The sequence below is a fragment of the Corapipo altera genome, unplaced genomic scaffold (genome assembly GCF_003945725.1).
Source record: "Corapipo altera isolate COAL_440 unplaced genomic scaffold, ASM394572v1 64, whole genome shotgun sequence".
NCBI lineage: Eukaryota > Metazoa > Chordata > Aves > Passeriformes > Pipridae > Corapipo > Corapipo altera.
Genome location: NW_020884893.1, coordinates 9805749 through 9822665, shown reverse-complemented (window position 1 = coordinate 9822665; position 16917 = coordinate 9805749). Strand labels below are relative to the sequence as shown.

At 52.3% G+C, this 16917-nt stretch overlaps 1 protein-coding gene and 1 long non-coding RNA gene across 2 annotated transcripts; one reads left to right on the top strand and one right to left on the bottom strand.

Annotated features, from left to right (window-relative positions):
* Positions 1–4787: 4787 nt before the first annotated feature.
* On the top strand, positions 4788–6726 carry PDRG1 (p53 and DNA damage regulated 1). Its single transcript, XM_027645841.1, has 5 exons — positions 4788–4919; positions 5014–5089; positions 5186–5260; positions 5976–6056; positions 6379–6726. The coding sequence occupies exons 1-5, from the start codon at positions 4836–4838 to the stop codon at positions 6459–6461; spliced, it is 399 nt and encodes a 132-aa protein (XP_027501642.1). The 5' UTR covers positions 4788–4835; the 3' UTR covers positions 6462–6726.
* Positions 6727–12809: 6083 nt separating this feature from the next.
* On the bottom strand, positions 12810–14447 carry LOC113948336. Its single transcript, XR_003528106.1, has 2 exons — positions 13699–14447; positions 12810–13240 (listed from the first exon to the last, which is right to left on the bottom strand). It is a non-coding gene; the product is annotated as an uncharacterized LOC113948336 (long non-coding RNA).
* Positions 14448–16917: the final 2470 nt, after the last annotated feature.

Below are 16917 nucleotides of genomic sequence, written 5' to 3'. Positions count from 1 at the left end.
GCCCCGCGCTGGGAAGGGCGACCGGCCCCTCCCCCGAGCGGCACTGACCCACCCGGGTCCCCGCCGGGAAGAGCCGCGTGGACCCGCCGAGCACCGCGCGGTGCCAGCGGGGACCCCCCCTGCACCCCACCCCGGAGCCGGTGGAACCCCCCGGGGCAGCGGCCGAGCTGTCAGACCATCCCCTCCCCGGCCCAACGAGGGTCGGAGCTCCCCAGGCAGCTGCTGGGCGGCCCCGGGCTCCCCCGGTCACCAAGGCTCAGCCTGCCCGTGGGACCAGCCCCGGCGTGGGCCAGGGTGGGATGAACCTCCCAAAGTCTCCGGGGGTGGAGGGGTGGGTGCCTCTGCTCCCCCAGGGCTGGGTCAGGGCCACAGACCACCAGGGTTGTGCCTGAGGCAGGGGAGTCCCAGCAGGGGCTGGCTGGGCTGGACCTGAGCCCTGCTTTGGAGAGAGAGTCATGGAATCATGGAATGGTTTGGGTTGGAAGGGACCTCAGAGCTCATCTCATTCCAACTGCCTGCCATGGGCAGGGTCACCTTCCGCTAGACCAGGTTGCTGAAAGAAGGTGCATCGCCTTTGAAAAAACCAAAGATGGGGTTTACTAGCAGGCTTTTGTTGTTCCTGAAATGAAACTGCTGAAAGAGTCACATGTTATTCCCCAGCCTTGGGGACACCCCCGAGGGCGAAGTGCCAAGGTCCGGGTGGAGCCAGGGCACTGGGGTTTGGGTGCATGAGTGCTCCAATGCTGCCCCACCACCTCTCCCCCCCTTGCTGCCCATCGGGGTTTGGACACAACAACGTGTCTGGCAGAGCAAAGGGCTGTACCCCCCCAAGGACACGTGCTCGCACAAGGAGCAGCAGCACTGTGCCGGCATCCCTGGCACTGCTGGGAGGGAAAGGGCTTTCTCTCCTTTGTGGTGGGTCTCCAGGGAGGGTGACTGCAGGCAGGCAGCTGCCTTCTGAAGGCAGCTCCAGCCCCCAGCCCATGGAGACGGGCTCTGGCTCGCTGAGGCTCAGTCCCCAAGGTTCAGCCCCGTTTATCTGCCTGCAGAGGAGCCCCACACGTGGCTGGAGCCTGGCCCACAGTCAGCACAACACAGCACACAGCGAGGGGAGTCACGTTTGATCAGGGAAACACAGCCAGCTTCCAAATTCTGCCTTGCAGGGCAGCAAGGGGGATCAGCATAAAGAGGGGTGTGGTGAGTCTGGGCTCCTGGGGCACATTCCAGTGTGGTGAAGGTGTTACTCAGTACAAGGGAGCAGCCTCGGTGAGGCTCTCCCCGTGCTGCATGTATTACCATGGGTAATGTGACTGAAACACCTCACCTTGAGATGCTCCTGACAGATCCCCTCCACAAATGCCTGCCGGGGGGAGGGGATGCTCCCAGCATCCCAGAGCCTGAAGAAAGGAGCTTTTCATCAGCTACCAGGCAGGGCAGAGCCCCTGACAAGGATGGGGTCTGCTGGCCAGAGCCCCTGCCAATGCCTGGCCACCCCAGACTTCTTTGGGATCAGTCCCTGGGGACTCTGTCTTGGCTGGGTGACGGAGCAGAGCCCATGTTGCTGTGATGGTGGCACAGTGCCAGGGAGAGGGGATCTGGAAATCAGGGAGAGAGGATCTGGAAATCAGGGAGAGACAGACCCACCTTTCTTCCCTGAACCTGAAACACCCCCTCTGAAACAGCAGTTAAAGATCCACAGCCTGAAAACATGGAGACCGTGGTTTGAAGTCTGATTTATCTTAACAACAGGCCCCAGCAGCCACATGAAAAGAGAAGAGAGAAAAAAAAAACCCTATAAACATCCCTGAAGCTTCCTGTGCAGCTGCCAGCAGGCAGGGAGGGTTTCTGGCTGCATACAGAAAAGGGCTGCAAGGAAGAAAAAGGAACATGCTGAAACCAAACCTGCTCTTTCCACAAAACACACAGCAAAGCAAAGCAGACCCCGGCAGTGGGCAGGTGGCTGCTTCCTCTGGCTGTCCAGCTCCCAGGGGAACTGGTCCAAATGGACCTCTGGTCCCGGTCTGAGTCCAGCTTCCAAGCAGAAGGTCTGCCCCTGGCGCTGGCTCCAGGAGGAGAAATCCATAATGATTGGTGGCTGGCTCAGAGCTTGGCTGGGGAGAGGCCACAGCACACAGCACCAGCCGCTGCTTGCTGCCCTGGAAATGTTTTCCAAATGTCCGTGGCTCTGCGATCCCTCAGCTGCAGCTTCCCCCATGCCTGTGCTGAGCTGGGCCCCACCTTTTCAGGGAGAGCAGGCCCTACCCCTCCCTGCAGCTCAACATTCCCAGCAAAACCCTGCCTTCATTGCACTGTCATTGGCAACCCCAGAGTCACTGTGCTTCCTTCTGCTTCTGCCAGGACACAGTCAGCCTGTTCCCACCCCCATCCCCACCTCCATCTCATCCCATTCCCATCCCCATCCCATCCCTCCTGCCCAGACTCAGAAAGCTCTCCCTCTTCCCAGCTTTCCTGGGCAGTACGAGGGCTGCTGGGGAGGTGATGGGACAAGGTCTGCAGCTGCTGAAGGGGGCAGCCACCACCCAGCCAAGCCACACTACCCAAGCACCACATCCAGCTTCCAGCCCTGCAGCCGAACCGAAGCCTCGAGAGGCTGTGTCCGTGCACATGCAGCAAGCCAGAGGGATGGGCTTTCACTGCCCAGGGAGCCTTTTGTCACCTGCCTGTATCCCCTGGGAGGTGAATGTAGCTCCACCTCTGGTTAGGATCCCAGCACGTGTCATGGGAATCAGGAGCTCTTCTCTTGATCCCATCAAAGCAACAAGGATCAAGTGCTGCTGTCACACCCGGCAGGAAGCTGAAGCCAGTTGCTCCATGGTGGATGCTGTGGGATGAGGCTGCAGGAAAGGAGCAGACCCATGTCCTACATCCTGCATCCCATATACCTGTCCCATGTCCTGCATCCCACTCTGCAACCTGCCCCACTGCTCTGTCCTGCTGGGACTCCGAGGGAGCCAGCCCTGAGAGGGTGGATGGAAGAAACTGGTCCCTGACCCAGCCTGCAGATCTCCAGCCAGCTGCCCCTACCGACAAAGGGGCATTTTCCAGCATTGGCATCCAGCCCCAATCCCATTGCATTTTCTGACTGATGTCAGGATTGATGTGAGTGTGGATCACTCCCAGCCCATGGTGCCCGTGTGTGCACCAGCTCCCACCGCTGCCCTGAAGCTGCCGTACTTCAGCCAACGCTGCCTCTGCAGGCAGAGGAGATCTCATCAGTTTACTGGAGCAAACGACTTTATGGGATTAGGGCCAGTAATCTTCCGATTTGGGTAATCTCCCTTAAGGGATTATTTGCCCACAGAAATGTGGTGACCACCCGCCAGCCACTGCCTCACTCCCTCCACCCCTGCGCTCCCTGTCCCTGACAGCCTGGAGGGGCCACAGCACTGGGGTCACCACACACCCTTTGGGGAGCTCCTTGTCAAAGGAGTCCAGAAAGGACATGTGCTAACAAGCCAGGGCCCCCAGCACTGGGACTTCTCCTTTCTGCCAGCCTGTGCTCACTGCCTCGGGCAGGTCACTGGGGCTCCCTCCCATCAAAGCATCGATCCAGGACAGATTAGAGGTCTCTCCACCATCACCAGGGAAGTAGCAGCTGAGCAGGTGACAGAGGTGACTGCTTGGAGAGAGGGCTGCATTTGGAAACCCAAGATGCTGTTCCAGGGCTTTGTCCAGAGCAGGGACACAGGGCATGAAGACCAGTGTCCCCTGTTACCCACCAGCCCTGGGTGGGTTGTTGGGGCCCCTCTCCCACCAGAGAGCTCACCCAGTGAAGGTCTGCTGGTCCTTCACCCATCAGTGCTGGGTTTTCCTGCATCTCCCACATCCCATTACTCCGGCTCCTCTTGTTCACGGATGGGTGGGGCAGAAAGAAGGGGACAAAAACCATTTTGAGGGGCAATATGTTTCCCTTCCCTCAGGCAGGATTGTTCAGGGCAGCAGATGGATGCAGTGCCCTGACAGGGCATTCCCAAGACTGGTCCCTGCCCAGCACAAACTTGAAGACACTGGGGCTGGCTGAGGGTGAGTCAAGCTGCTGAGACCACAGCTGGTTGCACTCCCTGGGGATGGCAGGTCCTGGATGTTGAGCTCCGGATGAGCCACCAGCTGCACGAGAGGAAACCTGAGCTCGCCGCCCCACTCTCTGAGTGCCCATTATGGCGATCTGGGGGGAAAAGAGGACAGAGAGGCCACCTGATGCTCCAAGGGCCCAGCTGCCAACAGCGGCACCGCGCTGGGAAGCGGCGGGGAAGAGGAGACAGACGGTGGTGCTGGGGGAGAGGGGACGGGCTGTGACAAGTCATAAATAATTCACGAGCAGGGGGACCAAGCAGGGCAGAGGCGCTCAGCCCCACGCCCACCCGGGCTGCGGGGAGCGGGGTGCGCTGGGGGCCGGCTGAGGGGCCAGGACCCCCTAGACCGGGGCTCAGCGCCGCTGGACCCTCCATCCTTTCTCCGGGCGGTGAGATCCGTCGGGTTGGGACCATCCCCACCCCGGGGCACGGAGCCAGTCCGGGGATCGCTAGTCCACACCGGCAGGCGCCGGCAGTCCACACCGTGAGATCCCACGCCGGCAGGCGCCTCCCTCCCAGCCCACGGCCACTGTTCCCCGTCCCGGCGGGTCCCGCCCGCCCCGGGGCCACCGCGACCCCCGGGGGTCCCCGAGCCCCGGAGCGCTCCCGGTGGCGGCCGCCAGGGGGCGCGCGGTCCCCCCGGCCCCTCCCGCCGCGGAACCCGCCGGCGCGGCTGCGGCTGCGCCCGGAGCGGAACGGCGGCGGACCCGGCGCGGCCCCGGTGGCGGTCCCGGCCCCGCCATGGCCCGGGATCCTGCCTTCGTGCTGCGCTACCTGGCCGAGGTGGAGGAGCTGGCCGAGGACGTGCTGGCGTCACGGCAGCAGGTAGGGCCCGGCCTCGGCCTTCCCCGCCCCGCCCGCCGCCGGTAGCCCCGAGCTCCGGCCGGCCCTGCCCCTCTCTCTCCCTCTCCCGCTGCAGATCGTGGACCTGGACGTGAAGCGGAACCGGAACCGCGAGGCCCTGCGGGCGCTGCAGAAGGACCCGGAGCCCGAGGGTGAGGCCGGGCTGGCGATGCCTGCCGTGCCCTCGCGTGTCCGGGACAGGCTCCGCTGACAGCCCGTTCCCGATCCCTTTGCTCCTTTCCCCACAGAGAAGGCCATGGTTTGCTTCGGGAACATGTTCATCGAGCTGCCGAAGGCGAAGACCCGGGAGATGCTGCGGCAGGGTGAGGCAGCCCCGAGGGCTCCATGTAGCCCCTCAACCATTTTAACAGGAACCGTCATCAACAAGATGTTAGAAAAGTCATAAGGTCGTAGAATGGCTTGGGTTGGAAGGGACCTTCAAGACTCAATCTCGTTGCAATCCCCTGTCATGGGCAGGGACACCTCCCACTATCCCAGGTTGCTCCAAGCCCCATCCAGCCTGGCCTTGGACACTTCCAGGAATGGGGCAGCCACAGCTTCTCTGGGCAACCTGTGCCAGGGCCTCACCACCCACAGTAATTAATTGTTTCCTAATATCTAATCTTAACCTACTCTCTTTCAGTTTGAACCCTTGTCCTGTCACTCTACGCTCTTGTAAATAGTCTTGCCCCATCTTTCCTGGAAGTTCCCTTCAGATACTGGAAGGCTGCAATTAGGTCATCCCAGAGCCTTTTCCAGGCTGAACAATCCCAGTTCTCTCGGCCTTTCCTCACAGGAGAGGTGCTCCTGAAAAATAAACAGGGTTCTCTCCAGGGTTGAGCTTTGAGGTGGGCAGTCACAGGCTGATCCTGGCCCCTGCTGTGCCCTGGGAAGCACATCCAGCATGAAGCCACTCGCGGGTGTTGAGGGCAGGGTGGGATCCCCAGGGTGGGCTCCTGCTCTGAGTGTCCCGTGGGAGGTTGAGCTTCCACCCCAGAGCCCACTGCAGTCCTCCTCACTCCCACTCTCTCATCCCAGACCAGGAAGAGCTGGATGAGGAGATAAACAAGCTCCGGAAAGATCTGCGTGTGAAGGTCAACCGCCTCTACGAGGCTCAAGGTAAATGCTCCCGCTCTGGACCCTTCTCAGGGCCTGGGAGCAGACACACATCAGGAGGGGCCAGAAATTCCCAAGCTCTGTGTGTTCCTGCAGCTGCTTGCCCACTGGGTTTGCAATTCCCTCCCTGCCCCAGCAGCCTTGTCCAGCTCCATGAGGAGCCATCACCCACCAGCACCTTAAACCACCTCCCACAGTGTGCTGGGGTGACCCCACTTCAGCTTTTAGGGCTGTCCCTGCCCTCCCTGCAGCCCCACTTGAATTTAACATGAACTGCTTTGCTTCTTTTCTGACAAAATCCTGGTTTTTGTGTGCATTCTCCCAGGTAAACCTGAGCTGAAGGGGTTTAACCTGAATCCAATGTCTGCCGAGGAGATGAAGCTCATCAACCGCATCCTGGAGGGCTGAGGTGGCCGTGCCATTGTCACAGCACATGTTTGAACTGTAACCAGGGGGCTCACACTGCAAAAGCCACAGCCCTCAGGGTTTGCAGGACATTGTGGGGCCCTGGGAAACATTTGGCTCCTCAGCTACAACATTGCAGTTTCCTTGGATCACGAACCCTTTCCTGCTCTGTGCTGGAACTCGAGTGTCAGGGACGTGCTGGACACAGCGCCGGGGAAATGCCCGTGGCTGGGGTGGAGGTGGGATCATTAAAATCAGAGCAGTGGGACATTCCTGATTCCATGTGTATGTTCCTTGTTGGGGGTTCATGTGAGCGCTTCTGGGGTTTGGCTTTGGAGCTGGTTCATTGTCACACTGGGAACAGGAGTAGGAGGGATTGGGAATCCACTGCATGCCTGAAGCACAGCAGAGGAGTCGAGCTGTGCACGCCCATGGCATTCAAACAAAGCAAAGTTGTAAATCTGAGGCACGTCAGGAATCTCTCTAAGATGTGGAGGGAGGGGCAGGAGGAGGCAGCATCCTTTTAGTCTTGCTGGGAAAACATATTCCTCTGTTGGAAGGCAAGAGACAACAGAAACGAGGCTTTCAGGACTAGATGAAGTGATAAAACTTAGGTATATTTTAAAAAGCAGCCTGAGGAGGGCTGAGCAGAGATAGTCACCAGGTTTGTCTTGTAGTAAAAGGGCAATTGATGTAACCAGTAATAGTTTCTTCAAAGGTTTTTAAATTTACTGTTTTCTGCACTCCCTGCTCTGGCCTGAATACGCTCCCCCAGCACTACTCACTTAAGAGCATAAGAAGATTTTTGAAAACTAATCATATTTAGTGTCGGACTTCAGTGAGTTTGATTTTTTTCTGTCTACAGGGAAGTGTCTGGGTCCAGCCAAGCCTTTTATTTTTTTGAACTTCTGTAAAGATATTCCTAGATAGAATTTAAGAACTCTAAATGTGGCTGTTGTCCTTTCTCCAGCTCTGGAAGTGGCTCTCCTCTTCTGTCAAACCTTGCTCAGGTGACAGGGCTGGGCCTGGTCCTTTGCTTTCTTTCCTTCTGCACAACCGTGATAACTTCAAACATGGCACCACCATTTCCCTGGCTCCCTGGCCACCTTCCAGCTTAGCAGGGCCTTCTCCTGCCCTGGCCAGTTCCACACACGCTTCAGATTATGCAGAGTTACAAAAAATAGCCAGCTCACAGTGCCACATCCCAGTGTCAGAGCAGCTCTTACATAACCCGTGTGGTGCAGCCAGTCCGTGGCTCCGTAACGTGATGGTGAGGTTATTTTTACAGTCTCATGGCAACAGGTTTTCTGCTCTGACATGTTTCCATAGTAGTAGCAGGAGGAGGATCAAGTGCCTGCCTGCCCTAAAAGCTTTGTTTTGCTGTGAAGAATGTGTTTAACCCCTTTGTTTTCTTACACGGAACAGAACTAAGCTCTGCAGTGCAGAGGGCTGGCTGAGCAGCCAAGCATCCCTGTGTCAGCTAAAATGCCTCATTTAAGCCCACTGCAGCTTCCAAACTGGGAAATCCTCAGAAACAAGGCAGCCAGTGCCTTGTGCTGAGCCAGTGGTGTCTGGAGAGAAGTGGGAACTGCTGCTGCCCGACATGAGGGGAGAGTGAACTTCATGTCTCTCCCACCCCAAGCTCGGGGGGTGTTGCACTTTGTGTTGTGCAGGGAAATTCCTGAAAAGCTGCTTCAGTTGTCTCTTCCTGGCATCACAGCAGCCTGCAAGGAAAATGTTAACAGGGGAGTTACACATCACCTGCCTCTTCCTGCCTGTAGAGGCGAGGTAATGTTTCACTTTCAGGTGATGCTGCCCTGTGTTTTGTTAGTTAGACACCACGGCCAGAGATGACTGTAGGCACATTGAGATGTGCATGGCAAAAGGTTACAATGCCTGTCAGCATGGACAAACAAAGTACTACTTCCCAACAATAAAATACACAACCAGCTTCAGGTAAGTGCCCAATAAACAGTCACCACAGCGACTGCAGGGTGTTTTCTTTTTTGAAAGCATTTGCTCCTTTTGGTCTCTTAATCCCCTGAGGGCTCACCCTTCTCTTGTTGCCCAGCAAAGGTGTGTGCTCTCCTGCTGACATGCAGACAGCTTCAGGACTGAGCAGGGCACCTGCCAGCATTTGGGTGAGTTCTGCACTGAAATGTGTGTTTGCCGTGATGTTCTCATTCACCAGAGCACACAGATCTCCCCCTCTGCTGACAGGCCTGTCATTCTAGATCAGGTCAAAGCCTCCAACATGCTCCTCCTCCCGTGTCAGCCTACAACAAACCCATGGACTGAAGTACCTGAGCAAAGACAGTTCCCTGTCTGCACGCAGGAATCAGCTCCCAGACAAGCAGCGACACAGCTGAACAGCTGAAAGCACTGGACATCTCTCTGCTATTAATATCTGGGGTTTGCACAGTTGTAAAGTCAATCAAAAAACGCTGTAAGACCAGCTGCTGGGAACAGAGTGCTCCAGCAGTGGCATGAGTGGGAGGCACAGTGCACGGGGACCTCTGACAGAGAGCTCTTGTACAAGTCCCAGCTCTGACATGGGCTCCAGTCCCTTGGCAGCCCCGTGCTGCTTTGTTTTCCCACTCTGAAGGGGCAGAATGCTTCTTTACTTTGCTCTGCTTCTGGATATTCATCATTTAATCACTGTAAAGGTTAGAGGATTATGATCAGTTGCCAAGAAAGTTGTGGAACCAGACCATCCATCCCAAACATTCTAATAAAACTCCTCAGAAAGTGATAAACATCTTCACCTCCCCGCTCTTCCTGTCTACAAAACAAAGTGTGTCTTTGAAAAGATGACACTGGAGTTCAGTCTTCCTGGTTACTGGCAGGAGGGAAGGTGAAGCATTTACCTCCAGAAACCAGCAGAGATTACAACAGTAAATTAGGGGGAAACAGGTCATTTTGCCAATGGCTCATTAAGAGAAATGCCTGCCCAAAATCATTACCCTGCTAGCAGGCAGGAATGAGTGTGAAGCAATAGGAAATCCAACCCTAAATCTCTTTCCCATGTTCTGAGCCAAAGAACATTCTGAGCTTATTGCAAAGTTTCTATTCCTGTTCTTGACGGTACTAAAGACAAAAAAAATCCCTTTGCCTTCCAGAAAGAAAAGTGAAAACCAAAGTCATGCTGAAGCAGTAAATGCTGAGAAGGATTCACAGAATGAGCATTAACCCTTTTTAATTGCAGATGTGGGTGTCTGTGGGGAACAGGTTCCCAGCATGGTGTTCAAATCTCTCTCTGAGAGCCCAGCAGCACTGTGATGACATCAAGGACTTTCCTTCCAATTAATTTCTTTCCTAACCAACTGAGGTTACTCCAGCTCTTTACCTGGAGGCTGCCTAAGCAGTAATGTTGTTTGAGGTTGTGAATGGAGTAGATTGTGCACGTTAGAGCTATCCCTGACCAAAGCTGAGCTGCATTTATTTGCTCATTTGAAATAAAGCTGTCCCCAGTGGCACCATGTGAAATATTGGGCTGAAGCTGACAGGACACAGGGCTGTAACAGATAACACCAGTGACCATGTCTCGTTAGAGGAAAGAGTTAAAAAAAGAAATTAGAGACAACATTTCATAAGAGAGCATCATCAATGTAAATCACATCTAAGGGAAATTGCCTTACCTACGGTTCTGCTTGCACTTCACGTGATTAAGGCTGAAAGAATAATAATCCTATTTTTGCTTGTCATTTCTGTAGTACTATTTGCTATTTCTGTTTCTCTCAGCTCCTGTAATGACAAGGCAGTTGCACTCTTGGGTTCCTGCTGTTGCAATGCTTGGGTTGTGTAAGCAGCAAGATAAAATTCAGAGAATTTCAGCTGAACTGTCACTATAAATATTTTTCGCTTAGTCAGGGAGAAAACCTGTATTTAAAAAAAAAAAAAAAAAAAGTAAAATTTTGCTTTCAAGGAGTTTTTCTTGTTGTTTTGTCACTTAGGCATTGAACACTGTCTGAGCTGCTCCATCACCCACCTGCAGCCCTGAGAAATCCAAACAATTATACAAAGCTATTCCCAACAGATGACCACACATTTAGTCCACGTGATTTGTTTTCAATCACAGCCTCCACAGCCCAGTGAGAATTCTGAGTGAAAGGCCAGAGACCAGAAGGTTGGGGCCACCAAGCCCACATGCCACATAAACTCTCCAGGCTTGCCTCCTTTACAGCTGCAGGAGAAGACAGTCCCCATGCCCCCATCAGACGTTCCCCAGCAGCACTCGACATCTTCTCTGCTCTCAGGGTACTGCAAAGACTCTCCTTTCCCTACTGACAAGAGGGATTTATAGAAGGGAGCAGCCCATAAAATGGGAAGTTCAAGACCATCCTCTAACACCAATTTCCGTCTCAGATTCATGAGGAATCTGACATCCCATTTAATATTTTCCTCTCTCTCTCTCTCTCTTCCTCTCAGCTGTCACCTCTTGAGAGAGGCAGCTTCACAGTGGCAGCTGTGTGCAGCAGTGCCAGCCTTGCTGTACTTCTGAGGCCTCAGAGACGAAGGGCTAAGCTGTGTCTGCCTCTCAGAAGTGCATTAACCAGAAAGTTATTGGGTTTAAAGTCAAAAAGCTCCACCTTATAAATGCACATTAAAGCAGAACACTGGCCCAGCCTCACTCCTAATGCTGCTACCAAGGAAATCACAGGGATGGGTGTCAGGAGAGGAGGCAGCACAACTGAGTGGCTGCAGCACACTTGGCAGCTGGCAGGGTGAGGTCACCTTGCCTGCACCTGCCAGAGATCACAGCAGCAGGCAGCAGGGAATAGCCTGCAGGCAGCATGTACCCCTCACCTGCCCTGGATCAGTCAGGTGCAGTCTTCTGCGATGCCACCTTTGTGACTGGAACATCTGGGATGAAGCAGAGATAAGGATCCAAGGCAAACAAACACTGCTCAGGCAAATGCACAATTCTCACTCTAACAGTCCTTGTGTGCCTCAGCACCAATTAATTATTTTCCCTGTCTTCAGACACCTGAGCTGAAATCCAACGCTCCATTATGCTATCTGACCAAAAATTGCAGAAAAAAACCCTTAAAAATCAGAAATAATCAAGAAGGGTAACTAGAAAAGGAAAGAGCAGTTGCCCTGAGCTAGTATTGTACCTCCTGGTGAGGCACTGGCACAGGTTGCCCAGAGAAGCTGTGAACGCCCGGAATGCCCCGTTGTGATAAACCAAACTTTGCTTACATAAATTGGTTGAGCCCTTTGATCTCTTATTTCCCTGATAACCTGGGACTGATGTCTTCAGCAAAGTGTTTCCAGATAAAGGAAAAGGCTGATAAGGAGCAGATCCTGCAGAGGTGGGGTAATGTTTGTTTTCGTGCCAATTTCCTCCTCCCGATAAGGCTCAGCTGCATCTTACAGTGTAAAATTCCCCTGCTAGGGGAGCTATCAAGGCATTCCCCCCTGAGACTGAAAATATATAACCCGTGGAAATCCTTGTCACATGAGCCCTCACTCCCAACAGGTCAAGACTGTGACCATCACTCTGATCACGGACATCGCAATTGCAATGATCAAGTCATTGCTGGATCCATGGGAGGTGACATCTTTCCTTGCCACTATCTACTCTTGCCCTTTCCTTCTCTTTCTTTCTTATCTATTTTCTTTGTGATATCTTTATATATTTGTAGAAAAGAACCAAAATGGCTGCAAATCTCCTTTCTGCTGCAATTAAATTGTTCTAATATAAACCTGCCTTGTAGATGTACACAGGTCATTCAGTGTTGTTTCACTCCAATTCACCCTGAGGGTGAATTATTATTATTCTATTAACAAGAACCTCAGTTACCACCTCAGAGGTGGGTTGTGTAACACCCATCCCTGGAAGTGTCCAAGGTCAGGTTGGGTGGGGCTTGGAGCAACCCGGGCTAGTGGAAGGTGTCCCTGCCTGTGGCAAGGGGTTGGAATGAGATGAGCTTTAAGGACTCTCCCAAAACAAGCCATTCCATGGTTTTCCGTGAAACTTTTCATGCCACCTTGTCTCCAAACCTCAGCGTACCTTCCCCCTAAGGCAGCCTGCTGCACCCCCACTCTGTAAAGGCTTTTGATCATTCAGAGCAAGCATGAACTCTGCTGAACCTTCTCAGAGAGAAGTGATGGATTTTCCTGTCTCCTAAGCCATCAAATTGAGGTGGCATACCTTTTGGGAAGATGTGTTAATCAAATGAAAGCTATCAAACTCAATACAGCAGCAAGTGTGACACATTGGAAATCAAATAGTTCTCCCCCGTGAATCACCTTGTCCTTACATTCTGTGAACCCGAGGAAGAAGAAAGGCTGCCAAAATTCAACCACTAACAATAAAACCAGGAGTGACATTTCAGCTTTGTTCCAAGCTGATTTGTCAAACTGACGTTTCCAGTGATCTGGTGACACCAGTTTTCCAGTGAAAAAGGACTGGAGAGAGACAGGGTGACAACAGCAGCGATGGGACAGCCGGGTCCTGTAGGTGTTTGCAGGAGCTGGAAGTGACAAAGTTCATCTGATGTATCTAATACCAGGCAGCAGAACTGTACAGTCCTTTTCTTACCCTTCTGTACGGCACAGGCAGGATACAGCAATCACCTCTGCTATTCTGAGCAAATCCTGCATCAGAAAAGCAAGCAAATCCACCTCAGTATAACCAGGCCTTTAGAGGAGTGCACTGGGAGAAGAGGAATAGAGCAACTGGGGATTAAGTGAAGGAAATTCATTTCTGGCATAATAATGATGGTTTGCACTTGCAGCTGTCACTGGAACATAAAGCCTCATGTCAAACTTTCAACCTATGAAGTGGAGAGAAATCTTAGAATCACAGAAAATCCCGAGTTGAAAAGGACCTACAAGAATCAAAGTCCAGCTCTTGGTGCTGTGCACAACCATCCCAAGAATGTACAGTACAAATATATTATAAAATATATGTATATTATATATAAAATACATTTATATATATAAATGTAGAATATAACCCAGTTTCTGCCTGGTGTTAGATGTACCTGAGATTGAAAGTTTGTATCTAAATATGTACACGAAGTGTAAGAAGTAGATCCCAGAGCAAGTATCCATTTTGCAAAATCCACTGTAAAAGCCTTTGTTGTTGCCCTGGGGAATGGTGAAGGAATATTGCAGGAGAAGGGCACAGGAAAACAGACCAAGTCACTGGCAGAAGGAGAGGATGAAATAAAAGCGAAAAGAACAAAATGCCCTTCAGATATTCCCGAAGAAGAGACAGAGTCATTCTCACCTTCTTCAATCAATTACATCCTTCAGTTTTCAGGAACATTTCCTCACCTTGTGACTTGCCAACCTACAGATGGAAGAGCAGAGTTAGTGGCATGAACATTAGCAATTCCTGCGGTTTCCCAGAATTTCAGTGCAGAAGCCCTGCATAACCTGATTCATCAGCTGTTTGTGTGCAAGCACATTTATTTAAGTTTATGGGGGCAGGGGAATCCAACAAAAAAAGCTCAGATTTGTGTTTGGAGGATTCCTGGAGGAAAGGCAGCCTATGGGGAAGTCCCACAGCACCGAATAAACAAACTCTGTCACGCGCTTCCAGAAATATACGTAACGCAACATATGTTGTTGGGAATTTTAAGTCCCATTTTAAGTTTGTGTATGTTACAGAAGAACTTAATTAAACAGGAAAGTCAAGAAAGATATCGGGGAACTATGGCAAACAAGAGCAGAAAAATCCTGAAAACAGCCTTGACTGCACGTTGTACAAAAGAGGGTGAGCAGTGGACCGGATAAGGCACCTGAGGAGCAGCTCCCCAGGAACACCTTCCAAAGCAGACCCTGCCTCCTGCAGCCCCAGGATGCAACACTGGGCACGTCCTGACCTACTACTGCCTCGGAGGGTGGGAGTGAGCAACTCGGGACGTCACAGCACCAGAAGGAGTAACATGAGGTTTATTTTTACTTGCCTGCAAGTTTTGAGGTCAGCCACAAACTGTTTATGTTGTTGGTATAATTTCAGTAATCACAGGCTTTTCATATATCCTTGTTTACTGTGTTCTGGTTATTTACCGTGTTAATTGAGGTTGTGGGGCATAACATCAGCTTAATATAAGGGTTTTGTTGCCAATTAACACATTCCCATTTGTAGAGTTATATAATCACTAGCTGCTATCCTCCCGGCTGTAATTCACATGTTAGTTTGCATAATTACCTCCCAGTCACTTCTCACACGGGTAAGACAAATCCTCCTGTCCCAGCCTCCTCGCCAGACCTGCTGCACAAAGCACAGGGACTGCTCACTCGCAGGGCTCACGGATGGGTGTGTTTTAAATTAGGCACCACGGCACAACACTCAAGACATTAAATGGCTTGAAGCCTCCAGCAGAAGCAAAGGCATTTCTCAGTGTCACTTTGTACTGTCGGAATTTCTAAAGGAAGCACAATTTTTCCTTAATCCCCAGGTCACTGGCTGAAGTGGAGCTTGGTGTGTTCAGCACAGCTCCAGGCAGCTGTAGGTGTGGGGACACAAACGTGATTCAGAGCACAAGGCTGCCCTTCATGTCTCTAACTTCAGAGCAGAGAGAAGCTCATTCCAACCAAATCTACCCCAGCTTGTGCTCCAGGCTGCTAGTGGATGTCCCATCCCTGGAAGTGTCCAAGGCCAGGTTGGACAGGGCTTGGAGCAACCTGGTCTAGTGGACGGAGGTTGGTACGAGATGGTTTTTAAGGTCACTTCCAACCCAAACCTTTCTGAGATTCTCTGATAATGAGTCTCCTGTAATGTCTTCACATTCTCAGGATAGAATTCCACTCAGTAAGCTTATGCTAGGCTTACACTGGCTGACATCTAATGCAGTGGGATTTCCCTAAAACCAAACAGATGTTTTCATAGATCCCTCTTTAGGGGCTAATGCTCATTAACCAGAAGCCAAATTAACCACCTGCCCTGCAACCCCCTTTCCCCCCCCCCCCCCCCCCCCCCCCACACCTTCTTGCACACCTGCAGCAGAACTGAAAGATTTCAGAGCATGAACTTGGCCAGAACCTCCGGGAGCACACTCTGTTCCCCCACACCGAGCTCTGCACTTTATACCCTCACCACTGAGTTAACTTTGGCTCTACAAATAAACTGAGATGACTTTCCGCTGCTGAAATAAACTGTTACACAAGAAGCAGTGTTTTGGTGGTACATGTTGACCAGGAACCTGGCCAGGAGCACTGCTGCTCCATGGCACCTTGCTTTGGCCAATTCTTCCTGCGGGTTTCCTGCATATTTTCCTCTCCCTCCGCAGAACGAAGGCATCCATTCATCTCTCACTTTCCTTGGGAAAGCACACACTTACCAGCTTCATAACACGAGTGATGCCAGGGTTCTTGCAAAATGCTTCCACAAACAAGTGGTACTCTGAAGGCATTTTGAGGGTCTTCAGAATAAAGGCACATTTTCTTGCCTCAGGCTTTCCTGCTTCTTTTTCTAACTGCTTCCAAAACCTCTTCAGATCTTTTGCTAAGCAGCTGTTCTGACTCAGCTGGGTAGAAAGAGAAATATAAGATTCAGCACAACAAATGCTCCCACAGTCTGACTCACTTTAATTACCCTCGAGAAGTTTCTGGGGACCAACTGCACCACATACTCTGAGGAGAAAAATAAATAAATAGGGATACCATTGAGAACTGCTTTTTCTTTGTGAAGGAGGAGGCTCAATTTCAATTTTCTGTCTCTCTGCATGAACATGGGGAGCTAGAATAGAGCAGGTCTTACAATCCGTGTTCCACTATTCCTACTGTAGCTTTTCCATGCAGTCAGCACCCATCTCTCCAGGGCAGGCAGTTGCCCACAGGAACCCTACAGCAGCACAGCCCCACCACTCCTGAACCACCACAGGTGTCAGCCCAGCATTACAAACCACCCTCAGACTCCATTCACAGAGTCACAGACGGTTTGGGTTGGAAGGGACCTTGAAGACCATCCTCCTCCAACCCCCTGCCATGGGCAGGGACACCTTCCACTAGACCAGGTTGCTCAAATGCCATGGCTGGTGAGGGTAAGGGCTCCTAGTGGGATCACATCCTGCTCAGCTGCCGTGCTGCATGGACACAACACCCAGGACAGGACAGGGCTGCGCCAGGGGAGGTTTAGGTTGGACATTAGGAGGAATTTCTTCACAGAAAAGGCGATTAGACATTGGAACAGGCTGCCCATGGAGGTGGTGGAGCTGCCGTCCTTGGAGGCGTCTAAGGAAAGACTGGACATGGCATTGAGTGCCACGGTCTAGCTGACATGGTGGTGTGTGGTCACAGGTTGGGCTCGACGATCTCAGAAGCCTTTTCCAACCTGATTAATTCTGTGATTCTGTGTTACGTGTTGCACCTAAACTTGCCCATAGCTCTCAAGAGGAAGGAAGGGGCGGGGGGGGGGGCTGTGCTGCACAGGGAGCGGCTGGGCCTTACCACGCTGCCCGGGGGATGTGCAGGAGCGGGGATACAGCGCTGGGAGCCCCTC

Coding starts and splice junctions, on each gene's coding strand:
- PDRG1 (XM_027645841.1), top strand. CDS start 4,836: ATGGCCCGGGATCCTGCCTTCGTGCTGCGCTACCTGGCCGAGGTGGAG. Junction 4,920..5,013: donor TGCTGGCGTCACGGCAGCAG/GTAGGGCCCGGC, acceptor CTCCCGCTGCAG/ATCGTGGACCTGGACGTGAA. Junction 6,057..6,378: donor CCGCCTCTACGAGGCTCAAG/GTAAATGCTCCC, acceptor GCATTCTCCCAG/GTAAACCTGAGCTGAAGGGG.